The sequence below is a fragment of the Natator depressus genome, chromosome 2, assembly GCF_965152275.1.
Source record: "Natator depressus isolate rNatDep1 chromosome 2, rNatDep2.hap1, whole genome shotgun sequence".
Taxonomy (NCBI): Eukaryota; Metazoa; Chordata; order Testudines; family Cheloniidae; genus Natator; species Natator depressus.
The window spans coordinates 217,943,460-217,967,587 of record NC_134235.1 but is presented as its reverse complement, the minus strand read 5'-3'; the positions used below and the strand labels follow the sequence as shown (position 1 = coordinate 217,967,587).

The following is a 24,128-nucleotide window of genomic DNA, read 5'->3' as shown; positions in this document are numbered from 1 at the left end:
TCGTCCCCTCAGCATCCATAAGACAGGCTTCTTTCTTCCTTCTTGTTGTTGTCTTCCATTGGTGTTACTGACATCTTCATAAATATATGGGAGTTCACTGGGAGTAGCTTTTCCATGCTACCTCATATTTAAAATCTACTCTGAAACTTCCAGAAGGGAAAAATGCCCAAGGAATGAGGTGGAATAACATTTATTTTTAAAGTATTTTTCCACGGTGCAGAATAAATAAATGCTACCTATGTCACATCTATATCTGGTCATTAAATAATGGATATCTGTGACTGTTTGAAATTCCCATTGGTATAGCAATTCCTCCTCCACACTATGATATGTATGCCTGCGTATTTCTGATGCATGAGATGCACTAACCCATGTGTCCATCAAGCTGGGAAGAACCACAGGAGAAATGAGGACAAACATTGCAAACTACAAAAAGTAGGAAGCAATCATCTGAAATGGACTTTTAAAAAATGGCAGGTGTAACAAATATAAATCAAAGCAATATATAAAACCTTTATTTGCTTTGTTAAATTACTACGAAGTGAAAAGTGAACAGGAATATTTCTGGTGTGATTTAAACATACATTTATTACATTTTCAAAAGATTTTCATTATTTTTTGAGAACATGCCCCCAAATGGTCATTTTCTCTTCCCAGCCATATGGTATGAGAAGAATAGAATAATAATAATAAAATAATGTATTGCTTAGTACTTGTGGGGAGCTCTTTAACCATAGATTTTGAAGTGCTTTGCAAATAAATTCTGTTACCTTCCTATTTTTAAAGACATGGAAATTGAGACACTCAAGGGTTATGTGACTCACCCAACATCACCCTGTTAGTCAGTAGAAGAACTCAGGTCTTCTGACTTCTAGTTTTATGTCTTATCTACTAGGGAGCAGTTCACTGCTGGATCAGGCAGAAGAAGAGTTAATGGTGAGGGAGAAGGCACAGAATAAGGCTCTGATTCATCAAAGCAATTAATCATGTGCTTACATTCTTTGCTGAATTGGAGCTTAGTCATATGAATATCTTCAGTAACAGCAGTGGAAAGCCAGAAATGTACTGGCCAGGTAAATTTCTTTGTATATATGTTTCCTTTTCAAGTATGATCCAATCTAAAGAATTTCCTCTAATTTAAGACACTAATTAAGGCCCCAATCTTGCAGGGTGCTCTTCATGGACAGATCTTTGTACTTATACGGAGTCCCACTGAAGTCATAAGTATCTATCTTTGCTATTCCTGGGAACTACAGGCCAGTCAGCCTCACCTCAGTCCCTGGAAAAATCATGGAGCAGGTCCTCAAAGAATCAATCCTGAAGCACTTACATGAGAGGAAAGTGATCAGGAACAGTCAGCATGGATTCACAAAGGGAAGGTCATGCCTGACTAATCTAATCGCCTTTTATGATGAGATTACTGGTTCTGTGGATGAAGGGAAAGCAGTGGATGTATTGTTTCTTGACTTTAGCAAAGCTTTTGACACGGTCTCCCACAGTATTCTTGTCAGCAAGTTAAGGAAGTATGGGCTGGATGAATGCACTATAAGGTGGGTAGAAAGCTGGCTAGATTGTCGGGCTCAACGGGTAGTGATCAATGGCTCCATGTCTAGTTGGCAGCCGGTGTCAAGTGGAGTGCCCCAGGGGTCGGTCCTGGGGCCGGTTTTGTTCAATATCTTCATAAATGATCTGGAGGATGGTGTGGATTGCACTCTCAGCAAATTTGCGGATGATACTAAACTGGGAGGAGTGGTGGATACGCTGGAGGGGAGGGATAAGATACAGAAGGACCTAGACAAATTGGAGGATTGGGCCAAAAGAAATCTGATGAGGTTCAATAAGGATAAGTGCAGGGTCCTGCACTTAGGATGGAAGAATCCAATGCACCGCTACAGACTAGGGACCGAATGGCTAGGCAGCAGTTCTGCGGAAAAAGACCTAGGGGTGACAGTGGACGAGAAGCTGGATATGAGTCAACAGTGTGCCCTTGTTGCCAAGAAGGCCAATGGCATTTTGGGATGTATAAGTAGGGGCATAGCGAGCAGATCGAGGGACGTGATCGTTCCCCTCTATTCGACACTGGTGAGGCCTCATCTGGAGTACTGTGTCCAGTTTTGGGCCCCACACTACAAGAAGGATGTGGATAAATTGGAGAGAGTCCAGCGAAGGGCAACAAAAATGATTAGGGGTCTAGAGCACATGACTTATGAAGAGAGGCTGAGGGAGCTGGGATTGTTTAGTCTGCAGAAGAGAAGAATGAGGGGGGATTTGATAGCTGCTTTCAACTACCTGAAAGGGGGTTCCAAAGAGGATGGCTCTAGACTGTTCTCAATGGTAGCAGATGACAGAACGAGGAGTAATGGTCTCAAGTTGCAATGGGGGAGGTTTAGATTGGATATTAGGAAAAACTTTTTCACTAAGAGGGTGGTGAAACACTGGAATGCGTTACCTAGGGAGGTGGTAGAATCTCCTTCCTTAGAGGTTTTTAAGGTCAGGCTTGACAAAGCCCTGGCTGGGATGATTTAACTGGGAATTGGTCCTGCTTCGAGCAGGGGGTTGGACTAGATGACCTTCTGGGGTCCCTTCCAACCCTGATATTCTATGATTCTATGATTCTATGATTCCTGTAGCACTCATCATCATAGTTACTAAGGGCCAGATTGCCAGTGCAAACTAATGTATCTCAATTAACTTCAATACAGCGATGCCACCTTACACCAAGAAACCCTGGCATGTTATAGTAAATGGGAGCTTTTCCATTGACTTCTGGGCCAGGATTTGATCCCAAATGAGGAGCTGGTCCTAAATATCTACATATATTTGCCTCATGTCTCCTTTATACATCAGTAACTCTCAATGCACAAACCTTCTAGCTGTGACCTCAACATTTATTAAAAAGTACTCTGATTTAGATAATTTACCTCTTCTGCCAGGAAGTATCATTTTTTAACCTGAGCTTGAGGTAATTATTCCTACTTAAATTTCAGCAGCCTGATGTTAATGCTTTGCTTATCATGTACGAGATCTTCATCTTCAAATATCAAGAGTATTTTTATCATACCCTTTGCGTAAAATGGAAACATAGGAATATGGAAACAAAATATGCAGTAAGGTAGAATGAAATGTGTTTGATTTCTTTTTCTGTTCTATTTTTTAATCTCCAGATGGCCCCTGAAACGGATCAGATTTTTCTGTAGTCTGTTCACATACTACTTTAATTATCTTGATTAACTGGTAGCACATGTTGAAAGATGCATATAAGAAGGTAATACCGTGATAGTATTTAATCGCTTTTTGAAACTTAGATCTAGAGAAATGATTAAGCCATAATTTAAATATCCTACTAGAAGACAAACTGATAAATGTTATGACATAACTTTAGAGATCACAGGCCTGACATTCTGTATCAGTGTATGCTACTGCAGCTCTATCGGACTGGGGTGAGTTACTCCTAATGTGAGTAAGGTCAGACTCAGGCCATTTGTGTTTAACACAAATTTTTGAAATATTTATCAGCTGATGGACTGGCAGAGTCCAACAATATGCAGAGCTCCTTCATCTACCTAAAGAGGACTAATGGTACTGAAAATGAACTGAGCTTGTACCTTGCTTTATTGGCTACTGGGAAGAGTTTGGTAAACAGTGAAAACTGGACTGGATACTGGTCCCTGCTTCAACAGTACAAAGCACCCAGAATCCCAGTGGATTGGTGCCCCAAGAGTTCCCCTGCCTGGGGAAGTCCCCAAGGATTATAGAGCCATATGGTGGCCACTTTACTTCCCATCCCCACTCTCTGATAGAGGGCATGTCTGGGAGAAAGGGCGCATAGGCAGGGCCACTCTACCCTTCAGGAGCCATTGTTAGCCAATGTAAAGTAGAGTCACTCTATGCTGGGAATAGGACTGCAGGCCAGGATCAGAGAGACAGAAAAGTGATTTAACTTTTGAGCTCCCTGCTGAACTGTACCGATGAAGTCCTGGAACTCTAGCTCAATGGATTGTGCAAATTCTCTCTCAACATTCCAGCAAGGCCATGCTGCTAACAGAATTACTTTACTTTCAAAGCCTTATACTCCTCAGGACAAATTCTGAGATTCTTATTGAGCAAGTATCTGCCAATGGGAGATATGCTTGTGTAAGTCTCTCTGAATTTGGTCCTGTATTTTTGACCTAGTGCACTGCAAGGCTATCGTTTACAAACGTATCCATGGTGGATTTGTTTAGCTATGTTCTGTAAAAGAAAGGAATAATTAAATACTTACGGGATCCCTTTTTACAAGGCCTGGATTAGGCACTACTGCGATGAGGTGGGCGATGGTAAACACAGAGTTAAGAACGTAGGAGAAAAACAAATTCTTATGCAGTGTTATCCTTTGACAGCTGAGGCTCCTGAAAAATATGTACCACAAGTTGTAAATCAGTGCTTTTATTCTGATGTCACTTTAACAAGCACATACTGGCAACTGTTTCTCAAGAATGCCCTTTGGCAACAGTCAGTCAGAAAACACATGCCTAGCATTGCAGCCATGGGACACAGCAAAGTTTTTATTTTTTTATTTTTACACCTGTTTAGCACCACATGCTTTCCAGACCATGCTGTGAGGAGCTATCAGCTTAGATTCAGTACCCTAGAGGTTGGTTTTTTCACAGCACCAGAAATGTTAAGTGGTGAAGCAGAACCCTAATAATTATTACAGATGTGCATGAATGCAAATTCTGAACAGAAGGAATACTGTTTTCAAGGAACTGCTCTCTGGAAACTGAATATCTCAAACATTCAGATAAAAATTAGTTGATACTTTAGGAATTAGTGATGAGCCAGGGTGGGAACCTGGGACTGGAATCCCCTTCAATTTCAGGGAGATTTGGTTTCGTATCCTGCATGGTTCCAGCTCAGATCACGCACCAGAATAGGCCTCTTTTTCTGTTCAGATGTGGCTGAAATCTTAGATGATTTGCTGCTTTTTGCAGGATTTCCACCATTTAGGGTAAAAATCTCACAAGAACAGCTCATATTTCTGTACCAGCAAATCATTACCATAGCCTTGATTTGGCCTCAGACCTGATCTCTAGCCAAAAGCTAATTCACATCTGAATCTAAACATCACCTCCTCAGCTCATCTTTACTAAGAAGGTCTAACCTCAGTGGGGCCCTATGGTAACTGAAAGTGAGCAGGCAAAACTGCTAGGTAAATGAATGATCAGCAAGTGAACCAGGTAAACAGCTAACTGTAGCTGAGGGAACTCTTACTCTGCACACTACAAGGAGCCATTTGAACTGATGGCAGGCTTCCATTTAAAATCCACTGCTCTGTCTGTGTGTGTGCGCGCGTGCATGGGTGGGGCTGTGCGAGCATGCACGCATGTGCATGCTACAGGTTGGTGTGTGCATCCAGAATGCTCTGTCTAAAAAAAGAAGTAAACTGACTCTAATAGATCTAACTCCAGTTTCCTGTTAGTGATTCTGGGAGGGCCACTGTCAGGAGCATTGGCCCCTGTTGTGAACTGGGGTCAGATGACACCACAAATTAAAGAAGAGCATTGAGTCCCATGGTGTTGGCATGGAGAAAGTGTGCGCTGAAATACTAACTCTGCTGCTGTGGTCTCCTCTGTGCTAGTCTGTGGGGACAGAGTGTGACGTCATTTCTTTTAATGGCTTGCAAGTATTGTCACAAAGCCGGTCCTCTGGGGCTTCTCAGGGGTGAGAGTTTATTGGAATGAATTTGTTTTGCACAGGAGTCACATAAGTGCAATGAGTGCCACACCTGTTATTTGGTCCAGGGTTAGAAAGCTCTCGCTTCTAGCTCACAGGGTCACCCAGAAATGGTAAATATAGTACCAGTCACTACTGAATCACTATATCCCTTTAGGTAGTGCAGCCACTGCCAACAGCCAAGACACCACATAGTCCCAAAGTAGGGAAAAAATGTGTCTGGCAGTGAAGGACTGTGGATGTATGAGGGAACTTGAGCTCATGTTCACTTAACAGCCACACATGCAAGCTGTCTTGCACAGAGTCTAAAGCCAAGCTGTCTTGCACAGTCTCTATTACTTCAATCCAAATTTCTGGTGCTACTCTCTGTTTGCCTGTCCTTCTCTCTAGCATAGTTCAAATCATCGACCATGTGGGGTCTAAGTGCCAAAACATGACTAAAAGTAGCATTTCAGAATAAAAAGTAATTTTATTCTCTTTTTCCACACACCCTTATCCCCCAAAGACCTTGCATATTTGGACGTCAGTTGAAAAAGGAAAATGTAGCCAGTAGAATTTGCACAGGATTCTTGTGATATGCTCTCACAAGCTTTCTTACCCAGTAGGCTGCCAGCTGCCTGCTGTACTAGTGTAGTTTTACTGCCACTAGTTCTGAAGAATTTCTGAAGTGCCTCTTCCTGTTTTCTAATGATGATCATTTTAATGATCATTTCTGTGACTTAAAACTGGGTCTCGATGGTGAAGTAAGCAATGGAGATTCCAGATAGCATTAATGCTTTGCACTTACGCTGTAGTACACTTCATCCAAGGATTTTGAAGCACTTCACAAACACTAATTAGTTAAGGCTCAGGAAACTTCTGTGAGCTAGTTAAATACAAATCTGAGAGATGGCTATACCAGCGCAGAGAAGTCAAATGGATATGCAAGGCTGGAAAGTGGGTCAGTCAAAGAGCTATCATTAGAAACAAGGAGTCCTGATTCCCAGTCCTGTGCCCTAGGCATTAGAAATGTTGCTTCTTCCCTTAATATCTTGATGGATTTGATGGTATTATTACCATCATACCTATGCACACATCATCACAACCCTCCCAAAAACCCCCCCAAAAACAGATAATCAGATACAACTGCAGTAGAAACTATACAGATGTCAACATGTGCCCACTGTAACTACTCAATCGCTAGAAATGTCATCTTTTCTAAGGCCTTGTTTATATTACTGCAGTAAGTTAACCTAACTCCAGTTACGTGAATAACGTAACCGGAGTTGACGTAGTTTAGGTTGAATTACCGCACTGTGTGAACGGGAGACACTCTCCTGTTGACTTCCCTTACTCTTCTCAGAGTGCTGGATTACTGGAGTCTATCTGAGAGTGCTCTCCCATCGATTTAGCGGGTCTTCACTTGACCCGCTAAATTGACACCTGCTGCATTGATTGCAGCAGTGCCGATCTACCGGTAAATGTAGACTAGCCCTAAGAGAAGGAGAATACTGTGGCAGTGGTGGATACCATTGTAAGGTAACTGTTAGCAAATGTGGACTTTAATGGTAACCGACAACTCTGGTGGTATTAGTGGAGTAGGATGACATGAACAAGTAGTTGTAACATTATGTTCCTGAAGTGCACTAAATATTTAATGTAAAAAAGAAAGACTACTTGTGCCCTAGGTAATTTCAAGTGGCACATTAAGATAATGCTTTGTTGAAGAGAATGATGGTATTTTGCTCAGGGACAGTACTTAGTGTACTTAAAAGACCTTATTAAACGATGTTTATCATTTCATTTTTTATTGTTTGTAAGTTTGAAACACTTTCTTCATCCTCATCTAATTTTGCCGTTTTTTACAAACACTGATTTTTCACCATAGTTTTGAAATGGAGAGAATGGAGGAATGAACTTATACTAACAACAACTTACATTTATATAGTGTCCTGTCATACCAAAACAGCTTTGATTTTGCATCGATTGATGTCTGCACAGAATGAAGAACAGATGGCCGTAACTGGTCTGGGCTTCAGCCCTTTTGCATTGCTCCAATGGCACAAAGAGGTCAGAAAGCTGATTTATATCATCAACTAGGAATTTCCCTGGTGTGGAAGAATTCCCAGGTGATATAGCTGGCTTTACACAGCTCACTCTCCTGGCTATGATATAGGGGAAGAGTTCAAGGAGGGAGCTGCCATGGCCAGAGTGTACTTCTTTCTCCCTATAGCCAGCTGTGGAATGGCCTCTTGAGGCCTGTGGCAATTCTGCCTAATTTAAAATAGCCCTAAATCTTCTACCAGTGCCTGGACTAGCCCCTAGCAGTCTGGGGAGCAGGAGAACAAAAAAGTGGCTTTAAAAAAGCTCTGACAAAGCTGTAGCTCTGAGCCAATGTGTTTGTACATGAACTACTGCTGCTGATACAGACCTGAGGAAAAATGTGTATGGAGAATTTGTAAGGTTCACAGAGATAGTGGCTATTGCTTTAAAAATAAAAATGGATGAATTTGTAGTTTAATTTTGAAAGGCTTCCCCCAGGCACAATGGCACAGGCTCAAAGTAGGTCAACTTTTTGGTCCTAGACTTTTAGCTAGAGTACTTTCATTCTTTTAACCAAAGGTTCACATGGCTTATTTACAGAGCAGCACAAAGATCCTAGAAGATTTTAAGATCCAAATATCCAGGCATGAAACTATACCTTGTGTGGTTTTCCATGATTCCTTATCTTCCTAGCTGACTAAATGAAGTAATTGAATTAGTGTATTGAAAAGTGCTTTGTTTTAAATTACTGGAGTGAGATAAAGAAACAGGTGGAAATCAATGAAATTTTGTGCTTTCAAAACTGGAAATTTTAGTTCAGAGAAGCACTAGCTTGGGAAATAGAAATGCTGTTGAGAACAGGGGCCTCATCAACCATTCCTTCTTACTGAACTGTAAACTCTTGTTGAAGACAAGGCACATAAGAAATGAATGACTAGATCCTGCATTACATATCATGGTGGAGGAGGGCAAGAGTTCTTGAAGATCACAGTTTTATTACTGTGGTTAGTCAGAACTTGCAAAATCAAGTTGGTGATTTGGTTAGAGTTGATTCTCCAATGGGCAAATTTTGGATTTGTTTTTTTTACTAGAAATCCTGGGATACATAAAAATCACAGAGTAATTGAGAGCAGTGTATGCAAATCATGTCCTTTCCCTCTCACTGAGGTAATAAAATAATTTGAAATTGCTGGATGTTTTCTGTTGGAGGTAAAATCCTGTATACCTTACTTGTGCGAGTAAGAACTTCAATGGAACTAGTCCCCTGGGTAAAGATAGGATTTGCGGTTTTCTATATAAAATGGCATGTCCCGGAGTCTAAAATGAAAAAGCCTTATCATATAATATTGGTATCTCACTTTAGTTTGGTATGTTATATAAATGAACATGCTCTTGCAGGGGTTGGAACGCTGAAGTTCACTCCTACATACGACAGGATAATTACAGTTGTCTTTAGGACAGAAAAGAAAAGAAGCCAACAATGAAAGCAATTTACAGTCATGGTGGTGTGGTGAGTGAGGAGACTATGTTCGATTCTGAGTCATTTTGCTGGCAAATCAATTTAAGACAAAACACACTAACGCCACACTCCTACAACTCACATATACATTAGTGCTGCCTTGCAAAAATTTACCAGGCACAAAATCTTATCACCCACATTATCTGAGCATAATGGTACTGAAAAGACTAATTATATTTTAGTTGTTCTTTAAGGCACTGATCCTGCAAACACATATGCACATGCTTAACTTTACTACTGTGAGTAGCCCCTTTGAAACTAAACTAAACTAAAGATAGTCAAGTTAAACAAAGCACAGCACGGGATTGCCTGCAACAGCAGGGGACTGGATTCAATAAAGGAGATTCCTTCCAGTCCTATGTTCTATGTTCACAGAATCAAATTGGGGCCTTAAAAAAACTGGTCTCCCAGGATGAGTGGGAGAGTAGAATTTTGTGACACTGCATTAGAAAGTTAAAGAATAGACAAATGCCTAGTACTGGCCTTCATAGAGCCGCTGTTTATAACTATAAGAGAGAGAGAGAGGAATCTTGCCCTATCACAAAAGTGCCAGTAAAGTGAATAGTTTACAAAATACTGAGCAGTTTTTCTCATAGTAAATACAGTTTTCATACCCATGTTCCTTCTCAGCTCTCCTTTAATACCTTTGTCTGAATTTTGTAAAACAAATTCAAAGTTTAGTCACTTTAGAATTGGATAAGAATTTGCAAATTCAAACAAAAAGTGTTTTTTTCTTATATATCTTTATAGTTCTATTAGTATGTCTATTAGACTCAGGGCCATATTCTCAGCTAGTGGCATAGCTCCGAAGATCTCAAAGAAGATAAGTTGATTTACACTAATTGAGGAGCTGACCCATATGCTTTGGATATTACCAATATATATGCAGGTGAAATTTGGATCAAAGAAACGCAAGCAAAATTAACACATTTTAAATTGAGCACAATTTTATCTAAAAGAAACAGTTTTCTCCCTTGTACACCTCTAACGTCTATCCTTCTAACGTACCTACCCTTCATCAAGCTGTCTAGAAGCTGTAAACAAAGGTAAGGGACAGATATCTAAGATTAGATCTTTAGCTGTGTAGAACTATTGCCTCGCTACCCATGTATTTCAAATCACTGCCATCAATCATTAAATAGTCCATGCCAGTGGGTCTCTCTCTCTCCCTCATAAACAAAACTACTCTATCTTTCTATCCCTCCTCCACTCCTGTCTCTTCACTGATTAAACTACCATCTCATCTTCAACATGATTTTCTTTGACAGATTTGGAGAGCAAGATTTTTTCCCACCTTTTTGACCTACTCTCCCAACAGAACTTCCTTGACTGCTTCCAAATTGGCTTTCAATCACTTCCCAGTACTAAAAATACTGAAAATGATATGGCACCTTGTCACACCAAATCATCCTGGTTTGTGCACCAGCATAACTAATGGATGGTTTGTTTTAGCCTGACGTGAAGTTTTAAGACTAAATTATCATCTCCAAATAAATACGGGTTTATAATAAAAAGCTGGCAGATTTTTAATTACTACTGATTGTCATTATTGTGCAATTACTCTTTCTTATGCACTGTATAAGAACCTTTTTAGAGAAAAAGATGTTTGTCATATTTCCTGTTTTCCATACTCTTGAAGTCTTCTATATATATGTTTTGCAATTAGCTTCATTGGTTTTGATGTTGCTTTCTTTCTGTTCAGCTCTTGAAAGATGCAAACTTATTCTGGAACTGAAATTCCAGTAGGATATAATTGTGTGCATTACTTGTTCTGATGCAGACATACTTTTAAAATTGTCATGCTTTTGTTGTGGTGTGGAGTGGAGAAAGCTTTTCTGAGTGGCTTTTTATCACGCAGATTTGGAAATATTTAACTAGTCTTTGAAATTTGCAGTTGTCCTACGATTAGTTTTGGTTGTGTTGTGCTGTGGGGAGGAGGAGGGAAGGGATAGCTCAGTGGTTTGAGCATTGGCCTGCTAAACCCAGGGTTGAGAGTTCAATCCTTGAGGGGGCCATTTAGGGATCTGGGGCAAAAATTGGGGATTGGTCCTGCTTTGAGCGGGGGTTGGACGAGATGACCACCTGAGGTCCCTTCCAACCCTGATATTCTATGATGGTCCACATTTCCCTATTTGTGAGTTAGAGTTCTGGGGATGGATCCTCACCTGGTGTTGACTGGCATAGTATCAGCTGTGGACCTGGTCCCTAACCCCAGAAGTTTTTTTAAAACTTGTCTGTGTCATTCCTTCTGTTTCGTCAAAATATTTGTGAATATGCACTATCAGTGCTGCAGGTTTAGTTTATTATAGAATGATGAAAGCAAGTACTGTACTAATGTTGCTTAACAACAACACTTCTGGTGTAAATCAGCACAGCTTCAGTGACGTCAGCGCAGATTTACCCCAGATGAGGATCTTCCCCAATGATTCACCTTTATGTCTGAACATTTTCCTTGTAATTTGCATTCACGTGTGCGCGCGCGCTCTCTCTCTCTCTCTCTCTCTCACACACACACACACACACACACACACACACACACAGCAGCCACCATTAAGAAGTCATCACTGACCAAGAGTTACCATACATTGGTATCTATGATACTCTAAATACAATGAAAAGTTAGGTAAGAACAAATTGGGGTACTTAAACTGTTAAAAATGCTGTTTTTTAGTTAGGGTGACTACTAGGGCTGTCAACTAATTGCAGTTAACTCACATGATTAACTCAAAAAAATGAATCGCGATTAATCAGTTTTAAATCACATTGTTAAACAATAGAATACCGATTAAATTTCTTAAATATTTTGGATGTTTTTCTGCCTTTTCATATATATTGTATTCTGTGTTGTAATTGAAATCAAAGTGTATATTATTTTTGATTACAAATATTTGCACTGTAAAAATGATAAACAAAAGAAATAGTATTTTTCAATTTACCTCATACAAGCGCTGTGGTGCAATCTCTTTGTTCTGAAAGTGCAACTTAGAAATGTTGATTTTTTTGTGTTACATAACTGCACTCAAAAACAAAACAATGTAAAACTTCAGAGCCTACAAGTCCATTCAGTCCTACTTATTGTTCAGCCAATCATTAAGACAAACAAGTTTGCTTACATTTACAGGAGATAATGCTGCTCTCTTCTTATTTTACAGTGTCACCAGAAAGTGAGAACAGGCATTCGCATGGCATTTTTGTAGCGGCATTGCAAGGTATTTACGTGTCAGATTTGCTAAAGATTCATATGTCCCTTCATGCTTCGGCCACCATTCCAGAGGACATGCTTCCATGCTGATGACGCTCATTAAAAAAATAATGTGTTAATTAAATTTGTGACTGAATTCCTTGGGGGAGAATTGTATGTCCCCTGTTCTGTTTTACCCACATTCTGCCATATATTTCATGTTATAGCAGTCTTGGATGACGACCCAACACATGTTGTTTATTTTAGGAACGCTTTCACTGCAGATTTGACAAAATGCAAACAAGGTACCAATGTGAGATTTCTAAAGAAAGCTACAGCACTCGACCCAAGGTTTAAGAATCTGAAGTGCCTTCGAAAATCTGAGAGGGAGGCGGTGTGGAGCATGCTTTCAGAAGTCTTAAAGAAGCAACACTCCGATGCGGAAACTACAGAACTCGAACCACCAAAAATAAAATCAACCTTCTGCTGGTGGCATCTGACTCAGATGATGAAAATGAACATGCTTCGGTCCGCACTGCTTTGGATTGTTATCAAGCAGAACCCGTCATCAGCATGGATGCATGTCCCTGGAATGGTGGTTGAAGCATGAAGGGACATATGAATCCTTTAGCACATCTGGCACGTAAATATCTTACAACGCCGGCTACAACAGTGCCATGAGAATGCCTGTTCTCACTTTCAGGTGACATTGTAAACAAGAAGAGGGCAGCATTATCTCCTGAAAATGAAAACAAACTAGTTTGTCTGAGCGATTGACTGAACAAGAAGTAGGACTGAGTGGACTTGCTGACTAAAATTTTACATTGTTTTATTTTTGAATGCAGTTTTTTTTTTACATAATTCTACATTTGTAAGTTCAACTTTCATGTTAAAGAGACTGCACTACAGTACTTGTATTAGGTGAATTGAAAAATATTATTTCTTTAGTTTTTTTACAGTGCAAATACTTGAAATAAATAAAATATGAAATGAGCTCTGTACACAATGTATTCTGTATTGTAATTTAAATCAATATATTTGAAAATGTAGAAAACATCCAAAAATATTTAAATAAATGGTATTCTATTATTGTTTAACAGTGCGATTAATTGCTTGATTAATCATGATGGATTTTTTTAATCGTGTGATTAATCATGATTAATTTTTTTAATCACTTGACAGCCCTAGTGACTACCATTTCTCTTTACTGAAAACAACAGGCTCTGTTCTGTCCTCCAATAGCCCTATACTACTCTCACTGAAGTTAATGGAAATTGTGAATATATATCTGAAGCAGAATTGAACCTAGGGAGATACCTCTGCCACTTCGACAGAGATATTTCATAAAAAGCTATATGCCAGACTTACACTGTGAAGTATACAATTTTATTGTCCTAATTAAGCTGCTATACAGATGTTGCAAATATTTTTATGAACATCAAGACCCTTTCAAACTCCTTCCACAAGATCTCACTTTATAACCTCCAGTAGGATTCAGAGGATGATTACACCCTATGTAATTTGTTTCAGGTTCACTGGGTTTCTGGTCCGTGGCCCAGATCAGCAATTGATGAGGAGTATTATACAACTGAGGTCAGAGAATGGTGGACCCCAAATTATAACCCAGTAGGATCCTTTGGTATTACAATAGCTACCAGCACACTCAAAGAGTCAATAGGCAACTGGTGAATCAGTGAGGCCTAATGAATCCCCAGTCACACCACCGTTCTACTGGCCACACCTCAGATGCCAACCACAGAGAGGATAGTGATATACGATCCAGGCTATATGCACTACTGAAAGATCCCTGTACATTGGAGAGATCCTCCTGCGATCAGGTACTTTAAGATTACTTGGCACAAGAACTGGGCATATAAATTTCTTCCCGTATTATCAGGAACAATAATAAGAAGTGATCATAACTGTCAAGTCCCCCTGTATTCCCACAAACACTCCTAGCATTTGGTAATATGTCAGAGAAGAAAAAAAAGCAGAAGCTGAAAGAAACACTTACTTGAAATAGAAGAAAATCCCCAGGGAAATCAACAGTGAAGTTATAGACAAAGCATGGCCTACTATAGCCATATAATAAAGTATGAATGCCATCTGGAATAAAAAAAAAAAGAAAATGTGAAAAACTCGCAAGGAGCAATTTAATTCTTATTGTGCGCAAGAATTTGCAAAACCAGCCAAACAATTTTGATTTATTTTGATTTAGAAGCTTATTTGAGATACTCCTGAAACATTCACAATACATTAAAAGGCATGACTAAAAGTAAGGAGATGAGATTAAGTGTTTTTTCACAAGCAGGGTCTGCTTCTGCCCCCAAAGGCAATGGCAAAATTCCAATTAACTTTAAGGGAAAACAATTAGATTTATTAGAACAAAAAATCAGATCCATATTGCAAATGCCACTCAAAACACATGGCACATTCTTCAAAAAATACTTTGGAGAAACAATTTGTGTTAATTAAACTTCCCATGTCTGAGTCTCCTCTCACTTACACCAATACGAAGAAGTAAGTCCATGGGACAAATTCTGCTCTCAGACTGATGTAAATCCAGTGAAACTGCCTGGCCAATAGGCGTTACACCAATCAAAAGCTATTATAAGTGGCAGGAAAAACAGACACCTGGTCGATATCACCAAAATATAAAATAGGCTTATTCATGTTTCATTTGCTGTCAATTTACTACTGAAACAAAATCACATGCAACAGCACTGGCTATAGAATGCTGCATTATTCAAATGTCATATTTGTTCTTGGCCAAGCCCTTGAGTGTCCTTGAGCTATAGAATGATTTCTGGAAACTGGAAGCTGGGAAGTCTCCACTATTACCTTCTTTAATGAAAGGATTGATATTTTAGTAGCATACTCTGAGAAATCATTTATTAGCTGGTCTGCTAGGCTTCCTTTCTGTCTGGAGATGCTTCATTAGTTCTTCTTTTGTTCCACACAAGAAGTTTCCCTTTTTCGTCTTAAATAATTAAATGAACTCTTTTTAAAGGAACGTCCTCCTCCACAAAATACTTAAGTACCATACCAGCATTTCAGGCATTGTTTTCCTATTCATCACTGCCCCACTGCCCTCCCTTTGCCTCCTGTGTTTCTGGCAATGTGGGAAGAATTGAGGGAGAAGGGGTGTTTCAACAACACTTTGCGATCACTCATCTTCAGTTAGCATCTAGCTAGCTTCTAATTACCCAGCTTTCTTTAGTCGTGCTGCATGTGATTCTAAATTTATGGGAGTTATGAACACAATTTGCAGTTTCATTTTAAAAAAAAGCAGAAAAATTAGTTCTTCACGGTGCAGGGGTATTTTTTTTAAACTACTCAATGCTCTTGCCATTTTACAGTTATGGTGTCAAGTCCTGCTGCCAGTGGCTTAAATGGGAGCAGGACTGGGAGTCTTTTTTGTTTGTTTGTTTACACTGGAGTCACTTTACACAGTTCTGGACATCTTAGTGGACATAAAGTGGATGTAAATATAATTGGTCAGATTATTGGTACCTACCAGAGTATTGTATAGTGGCCACAGTGTATATGAGCCTATTTGAATGTATAATCTGGAGTTTGACTGTTTCTGCACACACAGTAGTGAGGGTGCAAGGAGCCTTCCACCTCTTTATGTTCCTACACAGTGATCAGCCACAATATGGGTGGAGAGTGCAAATGCTAGGCTAGCTGCTCTGGTGATGATAGAAACTCCACATAGACGAGGGTAGGCTGGAGCGAGGACAGGGTAACTTTCTTGACTATCTGATTAGAATACTATTTTTTCATGTATGTTCCTTGTCGTTCCTTGACTGTTTGCTGAAGTTATGCTGTTGCTTTTATGCATGTCCTAGTTAGCACATCTTCATAGCCAGAACTTAGTTCACACAGAAGCCATCCCTAAACTTTTTGATTTGTTGTTACTCTTGTACACCAAGATTGCTACGAACCAGCTATAAAATGGAAAAGAACTATGGGTATTAACATACAAATGAAAGTACCAAGTATGTTTGTGTGTGTCTATCCTGAAAGACTGAAACCTGTTCAAACTGTCAAACATTCATTTTAGGGCTATGAAGGCATTTTTAAACACATTACCTCAAAGTCAGCAATAACATTTGTGATAACACCATAAAAGCATACTGTGTGTTTGTTCAATGCAGATTTCTAAAAATAAAATGAAGGCAAATCTGAATGCATTGGACTGTCAAATAATACATCATATAGTGTCTCTGCACAACTCTAACAGCCTCTGCAGTGTAGACTAATGAACAGCTATATCCTACAAATATAGAATATTTGTTATCTCCTATTAAATCAGGACATATGTTGAACTGTTCTAGTAACTCTGTATTCCTAAAAACTCCACCTTGTTCTATCTCATCTCCCACTTAGGATTTATAAAGCTTTGTATATAGCTTTTTGTCTTCAGTATGGAATGCTACTAAATGAAATACTTTTGATGGTCACTTTTTTCAACATTTCTTAACTGGAAGGAACACTTTGTTAAAGGTAATCTTAGAAAATAACACCTCTTATTCCAATACTAATGAGATTAGCAGTATATACTGGATAGAAGTTTATAAATTAAGCACACTCTTGGTTTAGGAATATATGGATTAAAGGTAAGCGGCCAACTTGGCATAACTATAGAGATGGGATCCTGCTGCAGAAAAATAAAATGGAAAATACAGAAAGACCTAACATATGCAAAAGTTTCCTTTGTATTTTATCTGCACTTTGGCTGAATTATGTTCAAAATTCTTCTTCTGGAAGGCATGCTTAATAGATAACAGAACTACATTTTTTCCTGTCGGTATTGTGCTAATATCTAGAAAAATGACGTTTTCACAGTCCTTTTATTCAATGCCTTTGGGACCTCAAGTTGTTACTATTACTATAATAGTTGTTACTATAATTGTCTGTGTCACACATAGGTTAGCACATTTTACACCGATGGTTCTTTATGGTAAAGAAAAATCATCTCAGATCAGTCCAATAGATCTTTCCAATACGCTGTAGAATGGTCCGTTACTAAGTATAACCGGACATTTAGGTAGCTGTTTAGAAAACAAAAACAAATGAAGGTCTGGCTCTTTTCCTTCTCGAATTCCAAGGAGTCATAAATTATTTACTGTAATCAAAGTTTTCTGGGGCTCCACTCAGATTTCAGAAACGTGTTGATTTTGATAAGCACCGCTAAGTTTATATTTTTTAAAGCTTTTCCTCACATTTCTTGGTCCTTGTCTCTTTTTGTGTCACCTTTGGTTCAGTATTCTTAATTCTCTCCTCAAGGTTAGCATCCTAATCCTGCAGACAATTTATGCACATATTTAACTTTACTCACATAAGTAGGGCCACTGATTTCAGTGGAATTGTTACATGTTTAAAGTTAAGTGTATGCAGCTTTGTACGACTTTCTGGCTGAGCAGTGTCTTTATATCAACTTATTTTCAAAGGGCTGGAATGCAGGGCAATGACTTTTACTTGTGAAAAGGTGGGGGGTTTTTTTGGTTTTTTTTTTTAAAGTCATGCTAAGATTTAGCCCAGGAGAAATACCATCAACAGCTGGAGTTGCTTGTCACAGTAACTTCAAATGAAACATTAAAAGCACAGTGAATCTACTGTGTCTCTATGATCTCTTGGAGAGAGCAACAGTAACACATTGATTCATGGCTTGCAGGGGGTTTGCTCTTTCAGCAAAGACCGATACAAATGAATGTGCTCATGTGAATAGCCACATTAAATTCAAGGGTTTCCAGGATAAGGGCCTAAGATTGCTATAGTCCACTGAAATATAATAATTATCTAAGAAGCTTTTATTCTGAAGCAACCTCCTTTCCCCACAGAATTCACATGCCAATATATAATTTAAAATACTTGATAAAAACATATACCTCAGTGGCAGTACACAAAAAAACCCCAAGTAATTGGATCATCTCTTACATTGTCAAGACTCCAGCTAATCTGCGATATTCTGGCTAAACTTTAGATCATATAAATTTATCACAGATAATGTGCTGTTGGCCCAGCTCAATATCAGTCTCAGAAAATATTGAAATGTTAATCAGAGCCTACCTTCAATTTTTCAGAGGTGAAGGAGTTACACAGTGTATAGTTGGACCAAGTCCGATTGCTCTCTGGATGTCGGAACCAATTTCCTGTTTCATCACAGTATTTTGAAGCCCTTTCTGTCAACAAAATGCAAGTATTACTATTTTAGTGCATGAACATTACAAAAATCCCAGCTTCATTTAGATGCAATAAATTATGCAATAACTCAATACGAAAAGGCAGCTGAAAATTGTTTGTGTGTGAGAGCAATGCCCAAACCTGCTAACTGAACAATGCCGGCACACCTGGATGCTCATTCACAAACACACACACATACCTTGTCTTTGCACATCCTGGTATGTTCACACATTCTCAGTTTTCATGCCCAACTGTGCTTGCATGTAGTTTGTTGGTGCAAGGAGTTTTTGAAAACCTGACCTTTAAGGGAAGAGCCTGACACCATTACACAGGCACAAAAGGACTGAAATAGTTAGCAGAGCTTCAAGAAAGGGGAGTGAGGGGCATCTGACTCTGGAGAAGCCATACCTGGGAATCTTTACCCCTTGCAATTTATGGATCAACACGGAGTTCCTCTCTCCAAGGCACTGCAGTGAGGCCACAGGTGGAACTAGCAGGCTGATAAACTATATGGCTAAAAACACAGGCAAAAAAAGCAATGGGGAGTGGGAACAAAGCAAATAATGTCTTCTGTCACAGCCCATGAGCCACAGTAGTGGCTATGCAGTCACTGTGCTGGCAGTGTTTGTGTGCGCGCGCATGCGCGTGAGAGAGATAATTCTGTACTCTCTCTCTTTAAGCCCCAAACTCACTGAAGTCAATGGGAGTTTTGCCTGCATTGAGACTTTAAGATTGGTCACACCACTGGTGAAAAAACTTCAGTAATTAGTAATTAGCAAGTAGGTATCCTGGTGATTTATAAAAACCTAGGGTGGACAGACGCTATAGGAAACAGTCCATACCTTCAGTTTCATTTGAAATGGTGACAAGCAGTGTCTGTTTAGTTAATTTACTGCATGTAGGGATCCTGTCCACATGTGTACATAGTCTCAACTACTGAGTGCTGAGCACTCCAGCTTGATTCTCCAGCATCATAGCCTTGGCTTGAAGTGGTTTCCATTACATATAGGATTCACAGTTTGATTCAATGGCTTTCAGCATCCCCATTAGAAAAATTGTTCCAGCACCCCTGTCCAGCATTGTTTTGTAAAAATGTGCTATACAGAGAATTACATGTCAACATCTGGGCCAAATCCTGCCATCCATATTCAATCCTCACTCACCTGGGACTCAATGGAAAGCCTGGTTGAGCAAGAACTGCAGATTTGGGCCATAGCTGTGAACGACTGGTGTTTTCTGGGACTGAGGTGAACTCTTTTAAAATAACATAAAAGTTATTTTAATTTTCACCTCGTCTAACTTTGTAGTTGTATTAGATCAATAGCCATATCAGCAACATTTCCGATCAATACAGTTTTACAGAACAGATTAATAATATTTGCACATATACATACTTTGTTCACTCTGTGCATTAATTTTCTTCTTGAATTCTGATATTGTGTGATTTATTTTAATTCTTAAGATTTATCCTTCCCCACATACTAATGAAAAAAGCAAGTGAATGCACCGACAAGACAAAGATTTATATAGAGCGTGTTATCCTTCTATGACCAGACACATGCATGATTTAGAAATAGTTGGAAGACTTGGAAATAGTACATTTTACATGCTTCAAAAAAGAACACTCTTGAAATAGCTGCGCGTTTCAGATCAACAGCTCTGGGGACCTACTGTATAAAATCAGTACGTGCACAGGCCATACAGAGAGGAAAAGTACACATTATCTCAGCCTCCCATCCATTTAACTTAGATAATCTTCAACTGCATTCATAGCATCTTTCCCATTGTACTCATTGCCAGATATTATCTAAAGCTGGAATGAGTTTCAGTCATAAATAGAGATTAACGGTTACTATACTACAGAACACAATGTACAGAGTTTTACCTACTATTCTATGGTACTGCACACTGTATAAAGCTTTGCTGATATGCTATGGATCATAACATTCCTAACATCCATCTCTGTACTCTGATGTCTGAGTTGTGCTCTGAGGTTCAGAGGGTAATCTTCCATCTAGTACTTTCCATTTAGCCCAGAAAAACATAGTTGATCCTGGTTTGGTGGCTTTTTCCTCTATCCCCTTACTGCCCTCTGATTTCTCTCATTCACTCTCCCTCATCAGAAAGTGCAGTGTGTGATGTTAGTGTGTTGATCAGTGTGTCTCTTTTTCCGATAAGTCATTTAGTAAGTTTGACTCCCAGGCAGGGAGCAAAGATCATCAGTCAAGGGGCAATTTTCTTTAGCAACACTCTCTGATGTTGGCGGTTTATAAATAATTAGCGACAGGCTAGCAGGTTTGGAGCTCATCTGCCTGTGACAAACCTGAGATGTGGTAGTCGGATCATAGACTCATAGATATTAAGGTCAGAAGGGACCATTATGATCATCTAGTCTGACCTCCTGCACAATGAAGGCCACAGAATCTCCACCCACCCACACCTGCAATAAACCTCTCACCTATGTCTGAGTTATTGAAGTCCTCAAATCATGGTTTAAAGACTTCAAGGTGCAGAGAATCCTCCAGTAAATGACCCGTGCCCCATGCTACAGAGGAAGGCGAAAAACCCCCAGGGCCTCTTCCAATCTGCCCTGGAGGAAAATTCCTTCCCGACCCCAAATATGGTGATCAGCTGAACCCTTAGCATGTGGGCAAGATTCACCAGCCAGATACCCAGGAAAGAATTCTCTGTAGTAACTCAGATCTCACCCCATCTAACATCCCATCACAGGCCATTGGGCCTATTTGACATGAATAGTTAAAGATCAATTAATTGCCAAAATCATGTTATCCCATCATACCTTCTCCTCCATACACTTGTTGAGTTTAATCTTGAAGCCAGATAGGTCTTTTGCCCCCACTGCTTTCCTTGGAAGGCTATTCCAGAACTTCACTCCTCTGATGGTTAGAAACCTTCGTCTAATTTCAAGTCTAAACTTCCCGATGGCCAGTTTATATCCATTTGTTCTTGTGTCCACATTGGTACTGAGCTTAAATAATTCCTCTCCCTCTCTGGTATTTATCCCTCTGATATATTTATAGAGAACAAATATGTTAGGGAAGATTAGCATTTGAAGCAGTTTTATATGAGTTGCCTCCCACCCCTATATGATAAATCAGGTGCCTCATCCTGGGGCATCGTGCTCTTTCCCAATGCCCACTATACTGACTCTCACAGTAAAAACATTTGATTTCTGTTTTAAACCTACTATTCTGGATTTAAATGAAGTAGCGGCCATTTAACCCAGGCTTTGCTTTGAGATGTTCTGCTGGCTGTTTTTAAGGCAATGTGACTAGAGCGGTCCTAGAGCAGGCATTGGGCTATGAGGTCAGGATACTTAGTCTTTTCTTTTTTGAATCAACACAAGTACTAGTAACAGAGGGCTTTGAAAATAATAAAATAATGTGTGATGGAAGGACAAGATTTATATCTGTGTATCAACAGGGGGAAACAAAAGTGGCGGCCTTTGGAGCATTCAAATGATATGAATTATTGCAAATATGACGTTTTGATTGTGAACTGTTCATTTGGACTGTTCATCATTCATATTCTGGGACTGGAGAACTGAAACATTTTAAACAAGTTAACAAGGAGCAATAAACAATCAGATACATAGTTTTGTATGAAAAATCATTCATGCTAAAATTAATGAAGCTTTTAGGATTCATAACCATTTTCACGAGTAAGCCAGAAGTCATTTTCATGTCACAAATATATTGCCCCATGAGTCCCTGTGAAACAAACTTGATAGTTTTATTCAATGATCAGCTTTTTCACTATTAGATCAACTCCACTGATAACAGACTTCTGTGAGCTTTTACATTTTTTGATTGTTGCTACTAAACATTTTCTTTTATGTCAGCAAATGCTAGTAGTTGGATTGTTTTTGCCATTCTCTGGATAGAAGTGATGCATGCTTTGCCTCACTGACTCTACACACCCCACAGATGTATGAATAGCTGATATCCCTACAGAGCATCTGATTTATGTACTTCCACCAATAAATTATTTATAGAGAAAATATTTCAACTAACAGATAAATGTTTATATCACACAGAAGCCCATATAAAGCTTCAACTCCAATGTTGTCATCATAATAAAAAAAAATCAGAAAAGTCCACGAGAAGCTAAGCCAAAATATATATAATATAAGCATATTATGTACCTTGGGGAAATAAATAATTAATTCAAAACTATAACTGTCCATCAGGATGAAAAGAGGAACAGAAGTGCACAGGAGAGAGAGGAGGAAAAGAAAAGACCCTGAAGGACTTGAGGGTGAGTGGACAGAGATTTAAACTGGAACAACAGATTTATTTTTTTTTTAAATTTAACCCTGAACAGAATGATGTCACCTCAAAATGTATATAAACTGAGGCTGTCCTTCCATATTTGGACTACGGTAACATAGATATGGCATTTAAACTTTACTCATTAAGCCAAATAGAGGCCTGATATAAGAGGATGCAGAGCCCTAATAAGTTAGCTGCTTACGGGTAAATGTGATATTTTGCTGCACTCTTTTAAACTTTACTCCAAGAGTTCATCTTGATAGTGAAAAATGACTGATTTATTAAACGAAATCAAAGACAGAAACAAAACCAACAAAATGCATGATCAAATGGTACCTTGTGTCCAAACAGGCTTGTAAAGATAAGCAAGCACACACTTGGTTCTGGGAGATGCTTGCCTGCTTCAACCAGACAGACTTCCTAACCGCTAGGGCAGGTTTTGTTTTTTTAACATATTATTTTTTAACTTTATTTTTTAACAGGGAAACAGCCTGCAGATATCCAAGCCAAATTAAGTTGATGAATTTTATATACACACAACTCGTGTACTATTCTGTACAATTCAGACAAGCTAAAAAAGGATAAAGAAGCAGTCTTGCTACAGATGGGTGGGGAGAAAATATTCTGCTTGTCAAGAAAAAAGACTTTTTCAAATACACAAAACTAATTTTGCAACATGTTATAAATGATAGATGTCATAATGTACTTTGCACGGGCAGTTTCCTGTATTTCTTATGTGATAAAATTGGGCCAAATTCCTTCCTGGTGTAAGCCATTAACATCAGTCAATTATGCTAGTGATATATTTGGTCTTTTACCTTATTAGCACTTCTGTTACCAATAGTACAAATCTACATAATAGACCACATTCATTCCTGTTTTGACTCCACTGATTCGAAAAGGATTACACAAAGGACTAATCCGACCCAATGCATAAAAAATTTGCACCTAAAAATATCAACCAAAAACACAGCACTTTAGAAAGCACTACTCCAAGATATAGGGGATGAGCCAATGCAGCTATTGTAGTTAGTGGAGTTGAAACAATGATCAATTTGTCTCAGGATGTTTTCCTGACAGACTGCTTTGTAAGAACATAAGAATGGCCATAGTGAGTCCTACCAATGGTCTACCTAGGCTAGTATGCTGTCTTCCAACAGTGGCCAGTGCCAGATGCTTCAGAGGGAATGAAGAAAACAGGGAAATTATCCAG

The 24,128-nt window shown here is 39.1% G+C and overlaps 1 protein-coding gene across 4 annotated transcripts in view; it reads right to left on the bottom strand.

Moving 5' to 3' along the window:
* The window catches only part of CALCR (calcitonin receptor), a 261,199-nt gene that overhangs the window by 82,191 nt on the left and 154,880 nt on the right, over window positions 1-24,128 (bottom strand). For all 4 annotated transcript variants that reach the window (XM_074945913.1, XM_074945912.1, XM_074945915.1 and 1 more), the window contains exons 5-7: window positions 18,510-18,622; window positions 14,449-14,540; window positions 4,262-4,388 (exon numbers count right to left, since the gene is read on the bottom strand). In XM_074945913.1, the coding sequence (XP_074802014.1) occupies window positions 4,262-4,388; window positions 14,449-14,540; window positions 18,510-18,622 (332 nt within the window). The remainder of the gene's footprint in view (window positions 1-4,261; window positions 4,389-14,448; window positions 14,541-18,509; window positions 18,623-24,128) is intronic.